The sequence below is a fragment of the Schistocerca nitens genome, chromosome 3 (assembly GCF_023898315.1).
Source record: "Schistocerca nitens isolate TAMUIC-IGC-003100 chromosome 3, iqSchNite1.1, whole genome shotgun sequence".
In the NCBI taxonomy this organism is placed as follows: domain Eukaryota; kingdom Metazoa; phylum Arthropoda; class Insecta; order Orthoptera; family Acrididae; genus Schistocerca; species Schistocerca nitens.
This window is the reverse complement of record NC_064616.1, coordinates 576,982,470-576,999,951: the sequence shown is the minus strand read 5'-3', so window position 1 is coordinate 576,999,951 and position 17,482 is coordinate 576,982,470. Positions and strand designations below refer to the sequence as shown.

Below are 17,482 nucleotides of genomic sequence, written 5' to 3'. Positions count from 1 at the left end.
TCTTGGGGGGGGGGGGGGGGGGGGGAATGTATGTTCAAACAAAATGTATGCTCACTGCACTACAGACCTGATCTTATTTGTCAATTATGAAAACTGCTACAAGTAAAATAAACTCGGCCAAAAAAACACTTTGTGCTCCCAGCAACCAATGTTGGTCATGACTGGCATGGTAAAAGTACATACCGTTCTATCCTTGGTTTTCGAGCCGTCAGAGTAAATGATGGTAGACCACTGATACTCATGAACAACTGAAAGCTGAAAGGAAGAGATGCCTCAGAATAGATCACTGACATCCGTCTGAACCTATGTACAGATCCCTCCAGATACTCTCTCGGGGCTGGTACTCTTCTAACAGACATGGTAACCTCGAAGAGTTGGAGAATGGTCATCAGTGTAATGCATTTCTTAGAGAGCCACACAGATCACAGAATAAGACATTAGTTGTTGCATTTCTGGCATGTGACAGAATACCCAATGCAGTTGCACTGAATTATCATGAATCACGTTTTGGATATCTTTTTCTATGCAACTAATTTAGAGGATCAGGTTATCTGCTGTGTGGTTGGAACTGAAGAGGAGCGGGTAGTCCTTGGACTCTTAGAGTGTGGCTCCTTCAGTCACTGACTGGTGATGGGTAGCTGGTCTGTAGATTTCCAGGCAGAGTGTTTCCTAAAAGGAGCACTGTCACATGCAGATACCAGAGGAGAATACTGCTGCTCTGGACAGATGTGGGGAATTGAAGACCCCGAAGAGGGTGCTGCAGGAACCACAACAGAGCAGGGCCTATCTCCCATAAGGATTAATTTACTTGAGTGACTGCCAGTGATCGACGCTGAGGAAATGGAGGGAGTAATTAATCTAGGTACTGCCAATGATCTGGCCACAGTAGTGACAAAATTCAAATACCATTGGCACAGGATATAAACAATTGTACTTTTTCCTGGCTTCATACTATGAGAGATGATCAGAGCTTAAGTTCCTGGATGTTACATTCCTCAACTAAAGTAGCACACTTTGGAGAATGGTGAGGTGTTCATCTCTGCAACTGATACAGAATGGTGGTCGCTCACATGGCGGGTTTTCGTGAAGCAGCCTACCACAGTCTATACAGACTGGGTTGTTCATAAAACAGGAAGATGTGTCCAAAGCATTGGCATTTCAAGCACCCTATCAGGGGTGGGGAATATAGCTGCACATGTTGATGATTATGATGGTGGTGGTGGTGGTATCAGTGTTGCTTCAGGAGATACATCATTAACTGTCTTCTGAAGCTAGATATGTTATTCAGTTCTCCAATATAAGAATTGGGTTCCTGCCACTTAAAAGGGCCTCGAGAAAGTGGCTGCACAATTGAGTGGGACAGAAAGGATTTTGCTCTGACAGGAATGGGGGTTTCTGCAATGTTGTTCAGACAAGAGCACTAAGGTTGAGCAGAGATATGAGGGACAGTGTACACTGACAAGACATAGGAGAAGACACAGGCTATGGAAATCTCTGCACTTGTTTACACACAGGCCAGGATAGCCGTGCATATGATGGTGAAATATGATCAAAGAGTCATACATCACAGATATATTGAATACAGGCATTCATAAGCAGTTCCAGGCACCATGATCTTTCCTGAGAAAGACCCTGCAGGATAACATTGTTGTAATCAATAATTGGAAGTGTTTATACAAGTTTCTTATTCAGATCAAGAGTGCAGGGCTTCTTATATTTTTGTAGGGCATGGAAAGATGTTGAAGTCTTCTTGCACCCTGCAGTTATGTGCTCAGTCCAATTTAGATAGTCATCTATTATTACTCCTGGACTCTTTGCTGAGGGAGAGAACCTGATATATGTTCCATTTAGAGTTAAAGATAGTTGGGATACCTGATTTTCAGGCTAATGGACCTAGAATTATCAGCCGGTATTGCTTTGTTTTGGATGGTTGAGTTTTAACCTTATGTTCTGTACCAATTTTGATAGTGCACACAGGCCAGTACTGAGATTTTTGATAGCTATCTTCAGATTTATTGGTATTGCACTTGGATACAACTGCAGGTCATAGCATACATACGGTATTTAAAGTAGGACGAAACTTATGACACATCACTGACATGCAATGGAAAGAGGATAGGAACTAATACCAAACCCTAGGGGATGCCTGATACTACATGCCACCATTGTTACTTCATGGTGTCAGATATGACGCATTGCTGATGAGATGTGAGGTTTATGCAAAACCATTATTGCAAGTAACACACTTTAGATAGAAATTTTCATGGCTACAGTCATTTACTCCCATTTAGTAATCAGTCTCTATTTCATTTGCAGTTCAGACGTGGTTATAGGTAATCTGAAGCACCGGTTCAGATCTTCAGCTGTGTCCCAGCTTGGGGGATCTCATTTAATGTAGATGATATTATTTAATTTAATACTCATGAGATTCCCTCAAATAATAAGTCAGGTCTTATACTAAATATTTAAAATATCCATAACGCAGGGTAATTTTACGGACTTCGAAGTGTGGAAAGCAATTGATGGAATCATATTTAACCAATAGAATGCACAAAGTTGAGCTAAAAGTAAGTGAAGTATATGGTTATGAGTGGATATGTAAGGCTCAATTGTGTAAGTGTTTGAGTGCACATATAGGTGAAACTTTAAAGTATGATAAACACAGTACGCAGATTTTTGAACAAGGTTCAATATCTTTAGCACTTCATTCTACAGTAAGTCTTGGAAGTGAACAATGTCTTATGCTATAAGATCCAGGCACAACCCAACATTCAGAAATAAAAATCTTCAGTCTAGTAAACTGAACAATATTAATAATGACATGCTCATTTATCATCATTTTTTAAATGTGTGTTTAAAGAGGTCAGTTTTTTAAAGCAGCTTCACAATACATCTTATCTGATATAAAATTTTATTATAAATGATTTGCCATTATCCAAAAGCAATAATAATACTTACTATACAATAACGGATGGAAAATAACCTTCATTACTCTTCCCAATAGTTTACTTTGATAAGTCAAAGTTTTTAAATTTACTGCATAATGGTGTAAAATGTCTGACAAACAAAATAACTTCAAACACAGAACGAAAATGTTTCTTCTTGACAATTACCCACCCTCCATAGAATATTGATTAAATTTTTAGATTATATATGCACTGCCTGACAAAAAAAAGTGAAGCATTCAAAAGGAACAGTCAGATGTCTATGTTACTTTGTACACGTTAACACCATTGAAGGGTATGTAAATGATTAAGTACTGCAATTCTGTGTGACATGTAAAACAGCCATCAGAGTGCATTTGTGATGTTTATGTTTAGTGTTATTAGCAGTCAAGTTGCGTGAACAATGTCACTCATGTGAGACAGTGTTATCAGCACCTGACATAGTTTCACGGGAAACTCATTGTGGGTCTCTATTTGACCAGCTGGTTGAACTGTGCAATATACAGAGTTGTGGGACATTCATATGAAAGCGTCCCATGTTGGACTGTATGGCAATGTGGAGACAGACATATTTGTCACCAAGGTTCCAGCTGACAGTGTCTGGACACTACAGGGGAGGATCGCCATCTGAAAAAAAAGTAATGGGCTCCATGCAGCACCCCGCATCATCCTGCAACATCAGTCGGAGACTAGCAGCAGCTAGACTATTGAATTAGTTCCATGTACAGGCTGCTGTCAACTTGGAATGTGTTAATGTTTCGTAGAAGCACAGCAGTGTTATTCCTGGAATTAGGGTGTGGGAAGGCACTGGTTATGACTAGGTCAAAGATGATAGTGACTGGGTGAACTCAGATGGCACAATGGTATGTCACGGAGATCCTGTGTCCTCATGCGTTACCTCTCACGTGACACTGCAATGGTGCCATTTTTCAACAGGACAATGATCGTCCACACACGGCAAGTGTGTCTAAGAATTGTCTGTGGGATGTTGAGGTACTCCCATGACCAGCAAGAGTCTCAGATCTGTCCCCAGAATGTGTGAGGAACCAGCTCAAACGTCAACTCCATCTCAGTTCCTGTATCCAGGATATCAAGGACCAGTTCACTTACAGAAGATGAGGGCCAGAAGAGGATACAATGTCTGTGTGACATTTTCCACAGCTGGTGCATTCATCGAGGCCTAGGGCGTGCAACATCATAAGTAGGCTCATACTGCCAAGTTCTTTGTAAATTTGACTCAAGTTTGTTATCACTGAAACAGCTTCATGTACCCTCTCAACCCGTGAGGTTTCCTTCCATTTCCTCCTCCACCTCTGGGTGATTTGCCCCCTTTTTTTTTTTTTTTTTGACAGACAGAAAATTACACACACACACACACACACACACACACTACTGCAGTAGAATCATTCCACTTCACTTCATTGTTCTACGTAATGCAAGTGATGTACACAACACCACCTAACTAACATATTTAGCACGATCTTTCGTAAACATTTAACTTGGTCGTTCTTCGCTTTTCTTACATGAATCATCATGACTAAGAATGTTATTTACACAATCTTTCAAAAATTTGCTCAATAATCTATAACATATACCAAAAAACTGATCTGAATATTACAGTTTTGTAGGTTTACGGAAGTTATTGGGAACCATTTGCGTATATGAACAGGACACAACCCAAAGTTAGTGAAATATAAGTAAAATAAATCTTGTAATAGTTATTTAGTAAGATCAAAATGCCAACAGAAATTTACATCAGTGAAGATTACAAAATTATCTCTGCCTCACTTCCATGAATAAATATGTGAAGAGCCCTCTCTGCCAGGTCAGTCATTCCGCTTGAACATAGTATGTGTAGATCAATAGGACCAGCGAATGGAAAAAATAAAATAAATAAATAAAAAAAATTTAAAGAGGGAAACATTCCACGTGGGAAAAATATATCTAAAAACAAAGATGATGTGACTTACCAAATGAAAGCGCTGGCAGGTCGATAGAAACACAAACATACACACAAAATTCAAGCTTTCGCAACAAACTGTTGCCTCATCAGGAGAGAGGGAAGGAGAGGGAAAGACGAAAGGATGTGGGTTTTAAGGGAGAGGGTAAGGAGTCATTCCAATCCCGGGAGAGGAAAGACTTACCTTAGGGGGAAAAAAGGACGGGTATACACTCGCGCGCGCGCGCACACACACACACGCACGCACGCACGCACGCACGCACGCACACACACACACACACACACACACACATATCCGTCCATATCCGTCCACACATATATAGACACTAGAAGACATATTTAAAGACAAAGAGTTTGGGCAGAGATGTCAGTCGAGGCAGAAGTGCAGAGGCAAAGATGTTGTTGAATGACAGGTGAGGTATGAGTGGCGGCAACTTGAAATCAGAGGAGATTGAGGCCTGGTGGGTAACGGGAAGAGAGGATATATTGAAGAGCAAGTTCCCATCTCCAGAGTTCGGATAGGTTGGTGTTGGTGGGAAGTATCCAGATAACCCTGATGGTGTAACACTGTGCCAAGATGTGCTGGCCGTGCACCAAGGCATGTTTAGCCACAGGGTGATCTTCATTACCAACAGACACTGTCTGCCTGTGTCCATTCATGCGAATGGACAGTTTGTTGCTGGTCATTCCCACATAGAATGCATCACAGTGTAGGCAGGTCAGTTGGTAAATCACGTGGGTGCTTTCACACGTGGCTCTTCCTTTGATCGTGTACACCTTCCGGGTTACAGGACTGGAGTAGGTGGTGGTGGGAGGGTGCAAGGGACAGGTTTTACACCGGGGGCGGTTACAAGGATAGGAGCCAGAGGGTATGGAAGGTGGTTTGGGGATTTCATAGGGATGAACTAACAGGTTACGAAGGTTAGGTGGACGGCGGAAATACACTCTTGGTGGAGTGGGGAGGATTTCATGAAGGATGGATCTCATTTCAGGGCAGGATTTGAGGAAGTCGTATCCCTGCTGGAGAGCCACATTCAGAGTCTGGTCCAGTCCCGGAAAGTATCCTGTCACAAGTGGGGCACTTTTGTGGTGGTTCTGGGTTTGAGGGGATGAGGAAGTGGCTCTGGTTATTTGCTTCTGTACCAGGGGAGGGTAGTTGCGGGATGTGAAAGCTGTTGTCAGGTTGTTGGTGTAATGGTTCAGGGATTCCGGACTGGAGCAGATTCGTTTGCCACGAAGACCTAGGCTGTAGGGAAGGGACCGTTTGATGTGGAATGGGTGGCAGCTGTCATATGCCAACCTATTCATGGGTCACTTAGAGGAAGCCTTCTTGGTTACCCAGGCCTGCCAACCCAAAGTTTGGTACAGATTTATTGATGACATCTTCATGATCTGGACTCACAGTGTAGTAACACGGTTCACGTTTCCGTCGCACTTCAGAGTAGACCGAGAACTGTCTCATAGGCATGCCCGATGTGAACTGACTGGGCACGGCCCGTGCTGCCTGAGTTATTGTTGTTGTTGTTGTTTCGCTGGCAGAGGTCGCGGCCGAATTCTCGCGTGCCCCCTGGTGGATGTGACTCTACTTGCGGCAACTACCGTCCGTGACGTGCCGTGCCGATGTGCGCCTCCCGCGATCTTTCTGGTGGCTACTGCACTCCTCCTCCTTCGGGGGGGGGGGGGGGGGGGTGAAGCCACTGTGATCCACTGCATCGGAAGGTGGAGCGTTGTGCAGGATTGACGACCTCCACGTCCATCAGAAGGCTGGAGTCGAGGCGACCCGCCAACCCTCGAGCCGGAACCTTCAAATACGGCTGGAAGTGACCCACAGTAAGAGGCCACCGTCGTCCCACTACCGGAACCCGGGACAGAACAGGAGACAGGCCGTTGCACTCTGGATCCTGGTCTACCCTGGGAGGGTCAAGACCCAGTGACGGGGACAATGGGGAAGGGACGACCACAGGTGAACCAGCCTGCTGAGAAACCGGGCCTGCGAGGGGGGCCGGCTCTTGCTGGGGCATCGGTAATGATGGCGATGCCGGTGCTGGAGCGACTGGAGGCTGCCAAGGCTGAGAGCCATCGCAGTGCGGCGGAATCACAGGGGGGGGAGGGGTGGTAGCGTCCCCTGAGAAACCAACACAGGTGCCGGCAATGGGGAAGCCGGTGCCCAAGGGGTCGGAGGGTGGGGGCCCAAACGTGGACGAAGTTGATTTTGTTGACGACGTACCTCCCGGTCCCCCGTCTGCAAGGTATAGAGCCGGCGGCCATTTCGGCGCAGGACCACCGCCGGTATCCAACATGGATTGCGACCAAACCCACGAGCCCAGACCGACATACCCGGTGGAAAGCCGGGTACTCCGTTTTGCGAAGACTGGCGAGGACCGGGCCGCGGAAGGTCAACGATACCTTGGACCAAACTTCCTAGCGGCTGGACGCCGTGCTGAGAGATTGTGTAGCCCACATACTCAATGGACGGTTGGAAGAAGTTTGACTTACGCAGGTTGCAACGCAAGCCCACGGACCTGAATTTGAGAAAGAGGGTGCAAAGGTTGTGCAAGTCTTCCTTCGTGCTGCGGCCCGTGACAATTATGTCGTCCGGGTAATTAATACGATGAGGGATTGTCACGTGACGTGCTCAAGATAACGCTGGGGCACTGGATATTCCGAAGGCCAACCGCTGGTATTGGTAAAGGCCAAACGGGGTGTTGACAACCGCCAGCCGTTTGGAGTCCTCATCAAGAGGTATTTGATGATAAGCCTCCGAAAGATCGATTTTCGAAAAATATTGGCCTCCCGCTACAGCGGAGAACAATTCATCAGCCCGAGGCAAAGGATAGGTGTCCACCACCAATTGGGAATTAATGGTGGCCTCACTAGAAGAAATGGGAAGAACGACCCCTAGGGCCGTCAGCCGGTCTAGCTCTTCTTTTACCTGAGGGCGGAGAGCCAAGGGGATCTGCCTCGCACGTAGAAAATGTGGGCGAGCCGACACCTTCAACGTTAAGTGAGCTTCAAAGTCTGAAACACGCCCCAGGCCCTCCTCAAAGATATCCGGAAAGTCAGAGATCAAAGATTCTAATGATTGATAGGGAATGTCTTCGGAGACCAACTGTATGGTGTCAGTGATAGAAAACCCGAAAGCTTGAAAGGCATCCAAGCCAAAAAGGTTAGCGGAGCTTGCATCACTGACAACAATAGAATTAATAGGCCGAGTGACTGATTTGTAAGTCACGTCGGTAGTGAATTGACCCAGTAGGGGAATGAACTGTTTACCATAACCGCGTAGACGCCGGTAAACTGGCGCCAACGGGGACGACCCACGATCGGAGTAAGTCTGCGCATTCAACAAAGAAACCGCCGCGCCCTTATCTACTTGCAGTTGTAATCGGTGCGACCGGTCCGACACCTCGATAAAGAGTTTGTGGGCCGATGCGTCGGGAGCCTGGCCCGATGAAACTTCCTAAATGTCAGCGTCCATGTCCTCTGTAACTGCTTCCTTCGAGTCTTTCGAGGCTGAGCGACAAACTTTAGCAATGTGTCCTTTTTTATTACATTTGCGACAAACTGCCCAACGCTGGGGGCACTCCGACCGATCGTGATGTATATAGCACGACGCACAGGACGGTAACAGGGGCCGGCGGCCGGAACTCTGTTTACGCGCAGTGCGAGAGCGGCCGTAACGGCCGGATTGTACCGCTCGCACGTCGTCCACCATGGTCGCAGTGGACGCGGCCGCGCCGCCCTGAACCGCCGCGACGTTGCACCACGCTTCCAGCTGTTGACCAGCGGCGTGAGAGACTTCATACGATTGAGCAATTGACAGGACTTCCTCAAGGGAAGGGTCTTCTAACTGCAGGGCCCGTTGCCGGACCTCCCTATCAGGGGCCGACCGAACAATGACGTCGCGCAACATAACGTGGGAATACGACTCTCGCGACTGCTCCGTGACAAAATGACACTTGCGACTAAGACCGTGCTGGGTAGCGGCCCACGCCCGGTAAGACTGATGGGGCTGTTTCTTGCATTGATAGAACTCGACCCTAGCCGCCACAACATGCGTGCGGCGGCGATAATATGAAGACAGTAAGGAACACAATGCGTCAAAGGACAAGGACGAGAGTTCCTGCAACGGCGCTAGCTGCCGCAAAACTTGATACAGCGAGGGAGATATCCAAGACAAGAAAAGAGCACGACATACCTCCACATCGGCAACATGAAACGCCTGGAAATGCTGCTGAAGGCGATGTTCATACGCGTCCCAATCCTCCGCCGTCTCGTCACACGGGGGAAAGGGAGGAGGAAACGGCGCCGGAGGAGACGGCGTGGAGAGCAATGCCGGAAGCACTTGTTTCATGGTGGCCATGAGCTCCGTCTGCTGCTCAACCAAAACCCGCACTAAATCCTCCATGCCGCGGATAATCCGCGAAACCGGAACAACGACGCAACACGCGAAAGAACGACCCTACTTGTCGCCAATTATGTAGTAACACGGTTCACGTTTCCGTCGCACTTCAGAGTAGACCGAGAACTGTCTCATAGGCATGCCCGATGTGAACTGACTGGGCACGGCCCGTGCTTCCCAAGTTGTTGTTGTTGTTGTTGTTGTTGTTGTTGTTGTTGTTTCGCTGGCAGAGGTAGCGGCCGAATTCTCGCGTGCCCTCTGGTGGATGTGACTCTACTTGCGGCAACTACCGTCAGTGACGCGCCGTGCCGATGTGCGCCTCCCGCGATCTTTCTGGTGGCTACCGCACACAGTGAAGAAGAACTCCAGAATTTCCTCTCCAACCTCAACTCCTTTGGTTCCATCAGATTCACCTGGTCCTACTCCAAATCCCACGCCACTTTCCTTGACGTTGACCTCCATCTGTCCAATGGCCAGCTTCACACGTCCGTCCACATCAAACCCACCAACAAGCAACAGTACCTCCATTATGACAGCTGCCACCCATTCCACATCAAACGGTCCCTTCCCTACAGCCTAGGTCTTCGTGGAAAACGAATCTGCTCCAGTCTGGAATCCCTGAACCATTACACCAACAAACTGACAACAGCTTTCGCATCCCGCAACTACCCTCCCGACCTGGTACAGAAGCAAATAACCAGAGCCACTTCCTCATCCCTTCAAATACAGAACCACCACAAAAGTGCCCCACTTGTGACAGGATAGTTCCCGGGACTGGACCAGACTCTGAATGTGGCTCTCCAGCAGGGATACGACTTCCTCAAATCCTGCCCTGAAATGAGATCCATCCTTCATGAAATCCTCCCCACTCCACCAAGAGTGTCTTTCCACCGTCCACCTAACCTTCGTAACCTGTTAGTTCATTCCTATGAAATCCCCAAACCACCTTCCCTACCCTCTGGCTCCTATCCTTGTAACCTCCCCCGGTGTAAAACCTGTCCCATGCACCCTCCCACCACCTACTCCAGTCCTGTAACCCGGAAGGTGTACACGATCAAAGGAAGAGCCACGTGTGAAAGCACCCACGTGATTTACCAACTGACCTGCCTACACTGTGATGCATTCTATGTGGGAATGACCAGCAACAAACTGTCCATTCGCATGAATGGACACAGGCAGACAGTGTTTGTTGGTAATGAGGATCACCCTGTGGCTAAACATGCCTTGGTGCACGGCCAGCACATTTTGGCACAGTGTTACACCATCAGGGTTATCTGGATACTTCCCACCAACACCAACCTATCCGAACTCCGGAGATGGGAACTTGCTCTTCAATATATCCTCTCTTCCTGTTACCCACCAGGCCTCAATCTCCGCTGATTTCAAGTTGCCGCCACTCATACTTCACCTGTCATTCAACAACATCTTTGTCTCTGCACTTCCGCCTCGACTGACATCTCTGCCCAAACTCTTTGTCTTTAAATATGTCTGCTAGTGTCTATATATGTGTGGACGGATATGTGTGTGTGCGCACGAGTGTATACCCGTCCTTTTTTCCCCCTAAGGTACGTCTTTCCGCTCCCGGGATTGGAATGACTCCTTACCCTCTCCCTTAAAACCCACATCCTTTCGTCTTTTCCTCTCCTTCCCTCTTTCCTGATGAGGCAACAGTTTGTTGCGAAAGCTTGAATTTTGTGTGTATGTTTGTGTTTCTATCGACCTGCCAGCGCTTTCATTTGGTAAGTCACATCATCTTTGTTTTTTTATATATATATATTTAAAAAAATCGCTGAATTATGTATTTTAGGCTGTGTGCACTACCATTGGTGTGGAAAGCAATTAAATAAATTCTGTGATATTTACTCACTAAATAAATTACTAGACCAAACTACAATGAGAACTATGCATGCAAGGGAACAAATGCTCTCACAAATTCATTGCCACATGAGTATTTGCTCATTATGTATCTCGTGTTCATCTCATTATTTGCTTACATGTACAACAAACTGCATGATCTCTTAACTATCGGACACATACTATGAAGTATAGCTTTGGATGTACTCATTTACTTAATATGTAGCTACCTAAAAGTTAATTAATTTGTTTGTAATGAAAATTCACATCAAAGATAATGCAATCTATCATTAATATCAAATGCAATATGATAACTGTGTGTTACCTGAGTATGAACCGAAGAAACAGCTTCTAAAACAACACTAAAGATGCCCTTATGGTTATCAACCCATTTAGTACCAGGTAGAAGCACGTCAGGTGGAATGTAGGAATATCTAGGTGGTGGATGTTCCACCATTACTGGAAGACAAAAATCCCCAACTTGGAGCCGGCCATCTGGGGACAATGGAAGCCACTAGAAGGGAACAAAACAGGGAAATAATTAGTGTTCTCCATCAACACACCTAAAAGAAAATCACATGGCATTTAAAATATTTAACGTCACATCTACATAGATTAAATACTGAAGTATTTTGGCTCAAATATAAACTGAAATGAATAAATATACTCACTGACCATAGAGTTCACACACTGAGCGGTACATAACATGCATAAATGGATTAAAGAAATTCCTGCTGTCCACATCTACTACTAGTGAAACTACTACCAAGGAAACGGGTATCCATCAATTCAACACTGCTACTATAAAATGAATGTTTATCTTTAACCATTCCATTGTTAACAAGAGTTGTTTAGTTTGCTTCTCCTACAATGGGATGGACTGATATAAATGGCAATAAATGAAAGTTATGAGACATTAGTATGATACTGATATGGTAATACTAAATACGCCTGTGCCAGACTGCAATCCAACTGGTGTCAGTGCTTTTGTTGAGTGGAGTGGACAAGGGGAGATAAAAGGAGGGCAGTGGATGGAAGGGCTGAGTAAGGGTGGCTGATGACTGAGAAGAAGAGGCAGCAGGCACAGTGGATAGGAATGTGGCACTAATAAGTTTTTTCTGGTCACAGGCATGAGAGTTGTGAATAGCACACTGCGGAAGGGAGAGGATTAAGAGGATTAGGAGAGAGAGATAGAGAGAGACTGTATGGACGAGGGTGTGAGTGAAGGATGAGTGAAGTTACAGTCATGTGGCAAGGATGGAGGTGGATGTCGGGCACAGGCTAGCTGAGATAAAGGCCAGGAATAGTACGGGTTTGAAGGACGTTATGCAAGGACAACTCTCATCTATGTAACCTACACAAGCTGGTGCTGAGTGAAGGACCTAGTGGCATGGGCTGTGGAGCATCCATCGAAGTCGAGCATGTTGTGCTCAGCCTGCCACTGGATGCTCAACTCTGCTCTTGACCACAGTTTGTCAGTGGCCACTCATTTGGGTGGACAGATGGTTGGTGATTACGCCCATGTAGAACACTGCAGAAATTACAGCGGAACTGGTATAAGATATGATGGTTTCACTGGTGGTTCTCCCTCTGATATGATATGCCTATGACAGGACTGGAGTAGGATACACTGGACAAGTCTTGCACCTGGGTCTTCCGTAGGGATATGACCATTGTGGCATAAGGTGTAGACTGGGTAGGCAGTGGAATACCACTTTGGGAGGAATGGGCATGATTATTGGTAGAACGTCCTTCATTACCAGGCACAACAATAAGTAGTGGAATACGTGGTCAAGCATATGATTAACTTGGTCCAGTTTGAGATGATAATGGATGATGAGGAACAGGGGGGTGGGGGTGGAGAGGGGAGGGGGGGGGGCAGAACACTCTTTGTAACTGATTCCTGGGGATGGTCAGTGCATTAGGGGGCACACGTGGATCTGGCACAGGAAATCTATTTACTAACTGAGTTTGGGAGTAATGCTTGTCTGTGAAGGGCTTAGTGCAACCTTCTGAGTACTGAGCAAGGTGGTATTTGTCACTGCAGATTTGCCATCAACGAGAAGCCAGTCTATACAGAAGAAACTTTTTAGTGTGAGAGGGATAGCAGCTATCAAAGTGCAGATACTGTTGATGGACATAGGTATGGATGAAGGCACCTGAGAGGTGGAGATCAATATCTATGAAGGTGGCACACTGAACTGTGGATGACCAGCTGAGATGGGTGGGTGAGAAGATGTTGAGGCTGTGGAGAAATGAGGTCCAGATCATAAAGATATCAATAAATCTGAACCAGACATGGGCTTTGGGATTTTGGGTGGCTGGAAGAAGGAGGGGTTCCCTAATGGCTGACAAACAGGTGGGCATAGAAGGGTGCCATACAGGTTCCCATGTGGACTTGTTTGTCTTTCTTCCACTGAAATAGGAAGAATTATGTGTATGGATGTGATTAGAGGTGTAAGGAATGAGGTGCTGGAACTGAAGTTGGGGTGACATTGGGAGAGATAAAGTTCAATAGTGGCAAGATCACGGGCATGGGGGTGGTTGGTGTGAACACAGGTGGCATTAGTAGTGATGAGTAAGGGGTAAGGGGTGTGGATGGTTGATAATTGATGAAGGAAGTGGTTCATGTCTTTGATAAGGGAAGACAGTCTGCAGGCAATTGGCTGAAGATGCTGGTTACACGTTTTGTTAAACCTACTGCAAGTCTGGGCAATGTGGTAGAGGATGTTGGCTCACTTTGCAAAGACTTTACAAAGGAAGACACTGTGGTAATAGTGGTTGGGGTGGGCAACAACACAGACTTGGATCCTAATTATTCAATTGCAGGTGACCTGGTAAAGATCGCTTCAGCAATGAGACATACTGGTGTTGGGCTTGTATCAGTTCTGAGGTGCCATGACCAGCCTCATTTCAACTCTTCCGTTAGGAAAATTAATTTAGAGGTGGAATGGCTTCTTGGATCATGGGGTCTCATACCGCTGTGGTTCCTACTGAGCCTACCAACAAAATAGAACTATATGAGATATAGTGAAGACAGAGACAGGCGGGGCCAAAAACGAAGAGGGGCAGATAGCTCTAAAAATAAATGAGACATTGCTAACAAGTACATGTAGTGTTGCAAACCTCTTAAACAAGTACTTCATTTTTGTTAGTGGCAGCTTGGGGTTATCAGTAAACACTGCAATGGTGTATCTGAGACCAGTATTCACAAATAACTTCAGTAAAACGTAAATGACACTCACGTCTCCCAAAGAAGTAGCATCCATTATAAAATCCTTAAAAATCTAAGTATTCTAGTGGTTATGATAATATATCAACTACGTTAATCAAAGAGTGCTCATGCGAGTTGAGTTATATCTTAAGTTATTTGTGTAATCAATCTCTTATCAGCAGAACACTTTCAGACTGGCTAAAATAGGCTGAAGTTAAGCCTGTTTAGAAGGAGGGGGATAAAGAGATACCACCAAACTATCAACGAGTTTCACTTTCGCTGGCTTTTTCAGAAATACTTGTAAAGGTTGTGTTCAAGCCTCTCCCTAAGCATCTGACTGCATATAATATATCGTCCAAGTCACAGTTTGGGTTTCTTAAGGGTTCTGATATAGAGAAAGCTATTTACATATACAGTGAAAATGTACTTAATTCATTAGGTAACAAATTAGAGGCTACTGGCATTTTCTGTAACATGTAAAAAGCCTTTGACTGTGTGAATCACAGCATTCTCTTAAGAAAATTAGAATATTATGATGTCACCTGCACTGCTACAAAATGGTTTGAGTCTTATCTAACTAACAGGAAACAAAGGGTGTCATTGCGAAATACCTGTGCAGTAAACAGTCAGTCTTCATTTGATTGGGAATTAATTACATGTGGTGTTCCTCATGGTTCCATCTTGGGTCTGTTGCTTTTTCTTGTGCGCATTAATGACCTCTTGTCATTGCCAGATGCTAAGTTTGTTTTGTTTGCAGATTATACAAACATTGCAATAAGTAACAAGTCAAATACAGATTTAGAAATGGCTGCTAATCAAACTTTCACTGACACTAATAAATGGTTTAATGCTAAATCACTGTCATTAAACTTTGAAAAGACCCAGTGTATGCAGATCAGAACCTAAGAGGTTTCCTTCCAGAATGTGTATAACGTATGAAGACATGAAGATGAAAATGGTTGACAGTGTTAAATTTCTGGCAATACAACTTGATACTAAATTCAATTGGGAAGGGCATACCACAGAGCTTGTTAAAGTGTGTAATAAGATTCATTTGAGTTGTAAATTCAAGAACATCAAGTCGAAACCTGTTCAAGGAACTCTGTATTCTAACCACTGCTTCTCAGCATATTTATACATTAATGAAATTTGTACAAGTGACATATCTCTATTTCCAAGCAATAGCTCAATACATAGTATCAATACTAGGAATAAGAGCAATCTACATAAAAACCTAAAATCACTTAGCTTGGTCCGGGAACACACATTTTCAATAAACTGCCAGAAACCATAAAAAAACTTGGTTGCAGATAAAGCTCAGTTTAATCAGCGTTTGAAAGACTTTTTGATAGGCAACTCCTCCTACTCTATAGATGAATATCTTAACAGGGAACATTAGACCAGCTTAAGTAAAAATGTCTGTTAGATTTCAATTGTGACAGCACTTGGTCACAACAGACAAGATTAGGTATTTTGTGTGTGGTGAATTTATTAAAATTGCATAATTATTTTTCGTTTTGATACAGTATTAATTCTGTGAATATTAGTAGTTCCAGTTTACTGTAATTTATTCACCTATTTTGACAGTCTCCTGACAAATGATCAGGTTAGTATCATATTCAGATGGTTTATGTTTTTTGTTATACTTTCTGACCTGCTTCACACCCAGAAGAATCATCTCATTTTTGGGTCTATGGAAAGAAAACTGAATCTAATCTAATGTAAATAGGGAGAGAGAGTGCTCAATTGCAATGAGGTCATGGGCATGGGTGTGGCTGGTATAAAGGCAGGTGGTATCAACAGCAATGAATAAGGGGTGTGGATGGCTGAGAACCAGTGAAGGAAGTGGGTCATGTCTTTGAGATGAGAAGGTAGTCTGCAGGCCACTGGTTGGAGGTGCTGCTCAATAAGAGCCTAGATTTTTTCCATGGTAACACAGTAAACAGCTTCAATGTGGCACCCAGGATTGTTTGGTTCATGGATTTTGGTAAGCATGTAGAAGGTGTGTGTGTGTGTGGGGGGGGGGGGGAGGGGGGAATAGATGGGGTGAGGAGGGAGGTTAATTCAGTGGAGAGATTCTGGGATGGGACTAATGATGTGAGAATAGGTCGAAGGTTACAATGGACTTTTGCAATGTGACAGTGATCTCATCCCAGAAGTCCAACATAACCTTCCATCCTGTGTGCATGCTGTCTCCGCCAACAGCCATCAACCATCCTTTCTCCCACTGTCCTCCCCCTTCCTCCATTCACCAACACAACCCCTTGACCCCAGTCAAGTCACAATACTGATACAATGTAGTCATCCTAGACAATGTAGTCTTGAAGGTGCATGTGTGTGTATTTGTACTCTATAGCACTGCAGATGGATTCACCAAGAAGCTAGTGATTTCTCAGCCTTCTTTGTGTGCCTATTGGCGACTCAGAATCTAAACTTTTATGACATTTGTCACCTTTACCCCTTAAATATTAGTATGACACAGGGAAGTCCTAGGTGGAAGACAATTAATGGAAGGAGTAAACGTAATGTCTCTGTATAGGTCAGGTGCTGAGCAGATGACAGGCACATAAACAAGATTGAAAATGTTGCTGAGATTTCTGACACTGTCTTTCTTCAGAGCTTTATAAGATGATGTGACTTACCAAATGAAAGTGCTGGCAGGTCGACAGACACACAAACGAACACAAACATACACACAAAATTCAAGCTTTCGCAACAAACTGTTGCCTCATCAGGAAAGAGGGAAGGAGAGGGAAAGACGAAAGGATGTGGGTTTTAAGGGAGAGGGTAAGGAGTCATTCCAATCCCGGGAGTGGAAAGACTTACCTTAGGGGGAAAAAAGGACGGGTATACACTCGCGCACACATACACACATATCCATCCACACTGTGCGAGTGTATACCCGTCCTTCCTCCCCCCAAGGCAAGTCCCTCCACTCCCGGGACTGGAACGACTCCCCACCCTCTCCCCCAAAACCCACATCCCCTCGTCCTTCCCTCTCCCTCCCTCCCCCCCGACGAGGCAACAGTTTGCTGCGAAAGCTTGAATCCCGTGTGTATGCTTGTGTTCGTTTGTGTGTCTATCGACGTGCCAGCGCCCTCGTCCGG

At 45.2% G+C, this 17,482-nt stretch overlaps 1 protein-coding gene across 1 annotated transcript in view; it reads right to left on the bottom strand.

Moving 5' to 3' along the window:
• The window catches only part of LOC126248488 (dedicator of cytokinesis protein 7), a 262,928-nt gene that overhangs the window by 158,033 nt on the left and 87,413 nt on the right, over nt 1-17,482 (bottom strand). The window contains exon 14 of the mRNA XM_049949513.1: nt 11,487-11,675. Within this exon, the coding sequence (XP_049805470.1) occupies nt 11,487-11,675 (189 nt within the window). The remainder of the gene's footprint in view (nt 1-11,486; nt 11,676-17,482) is intronic.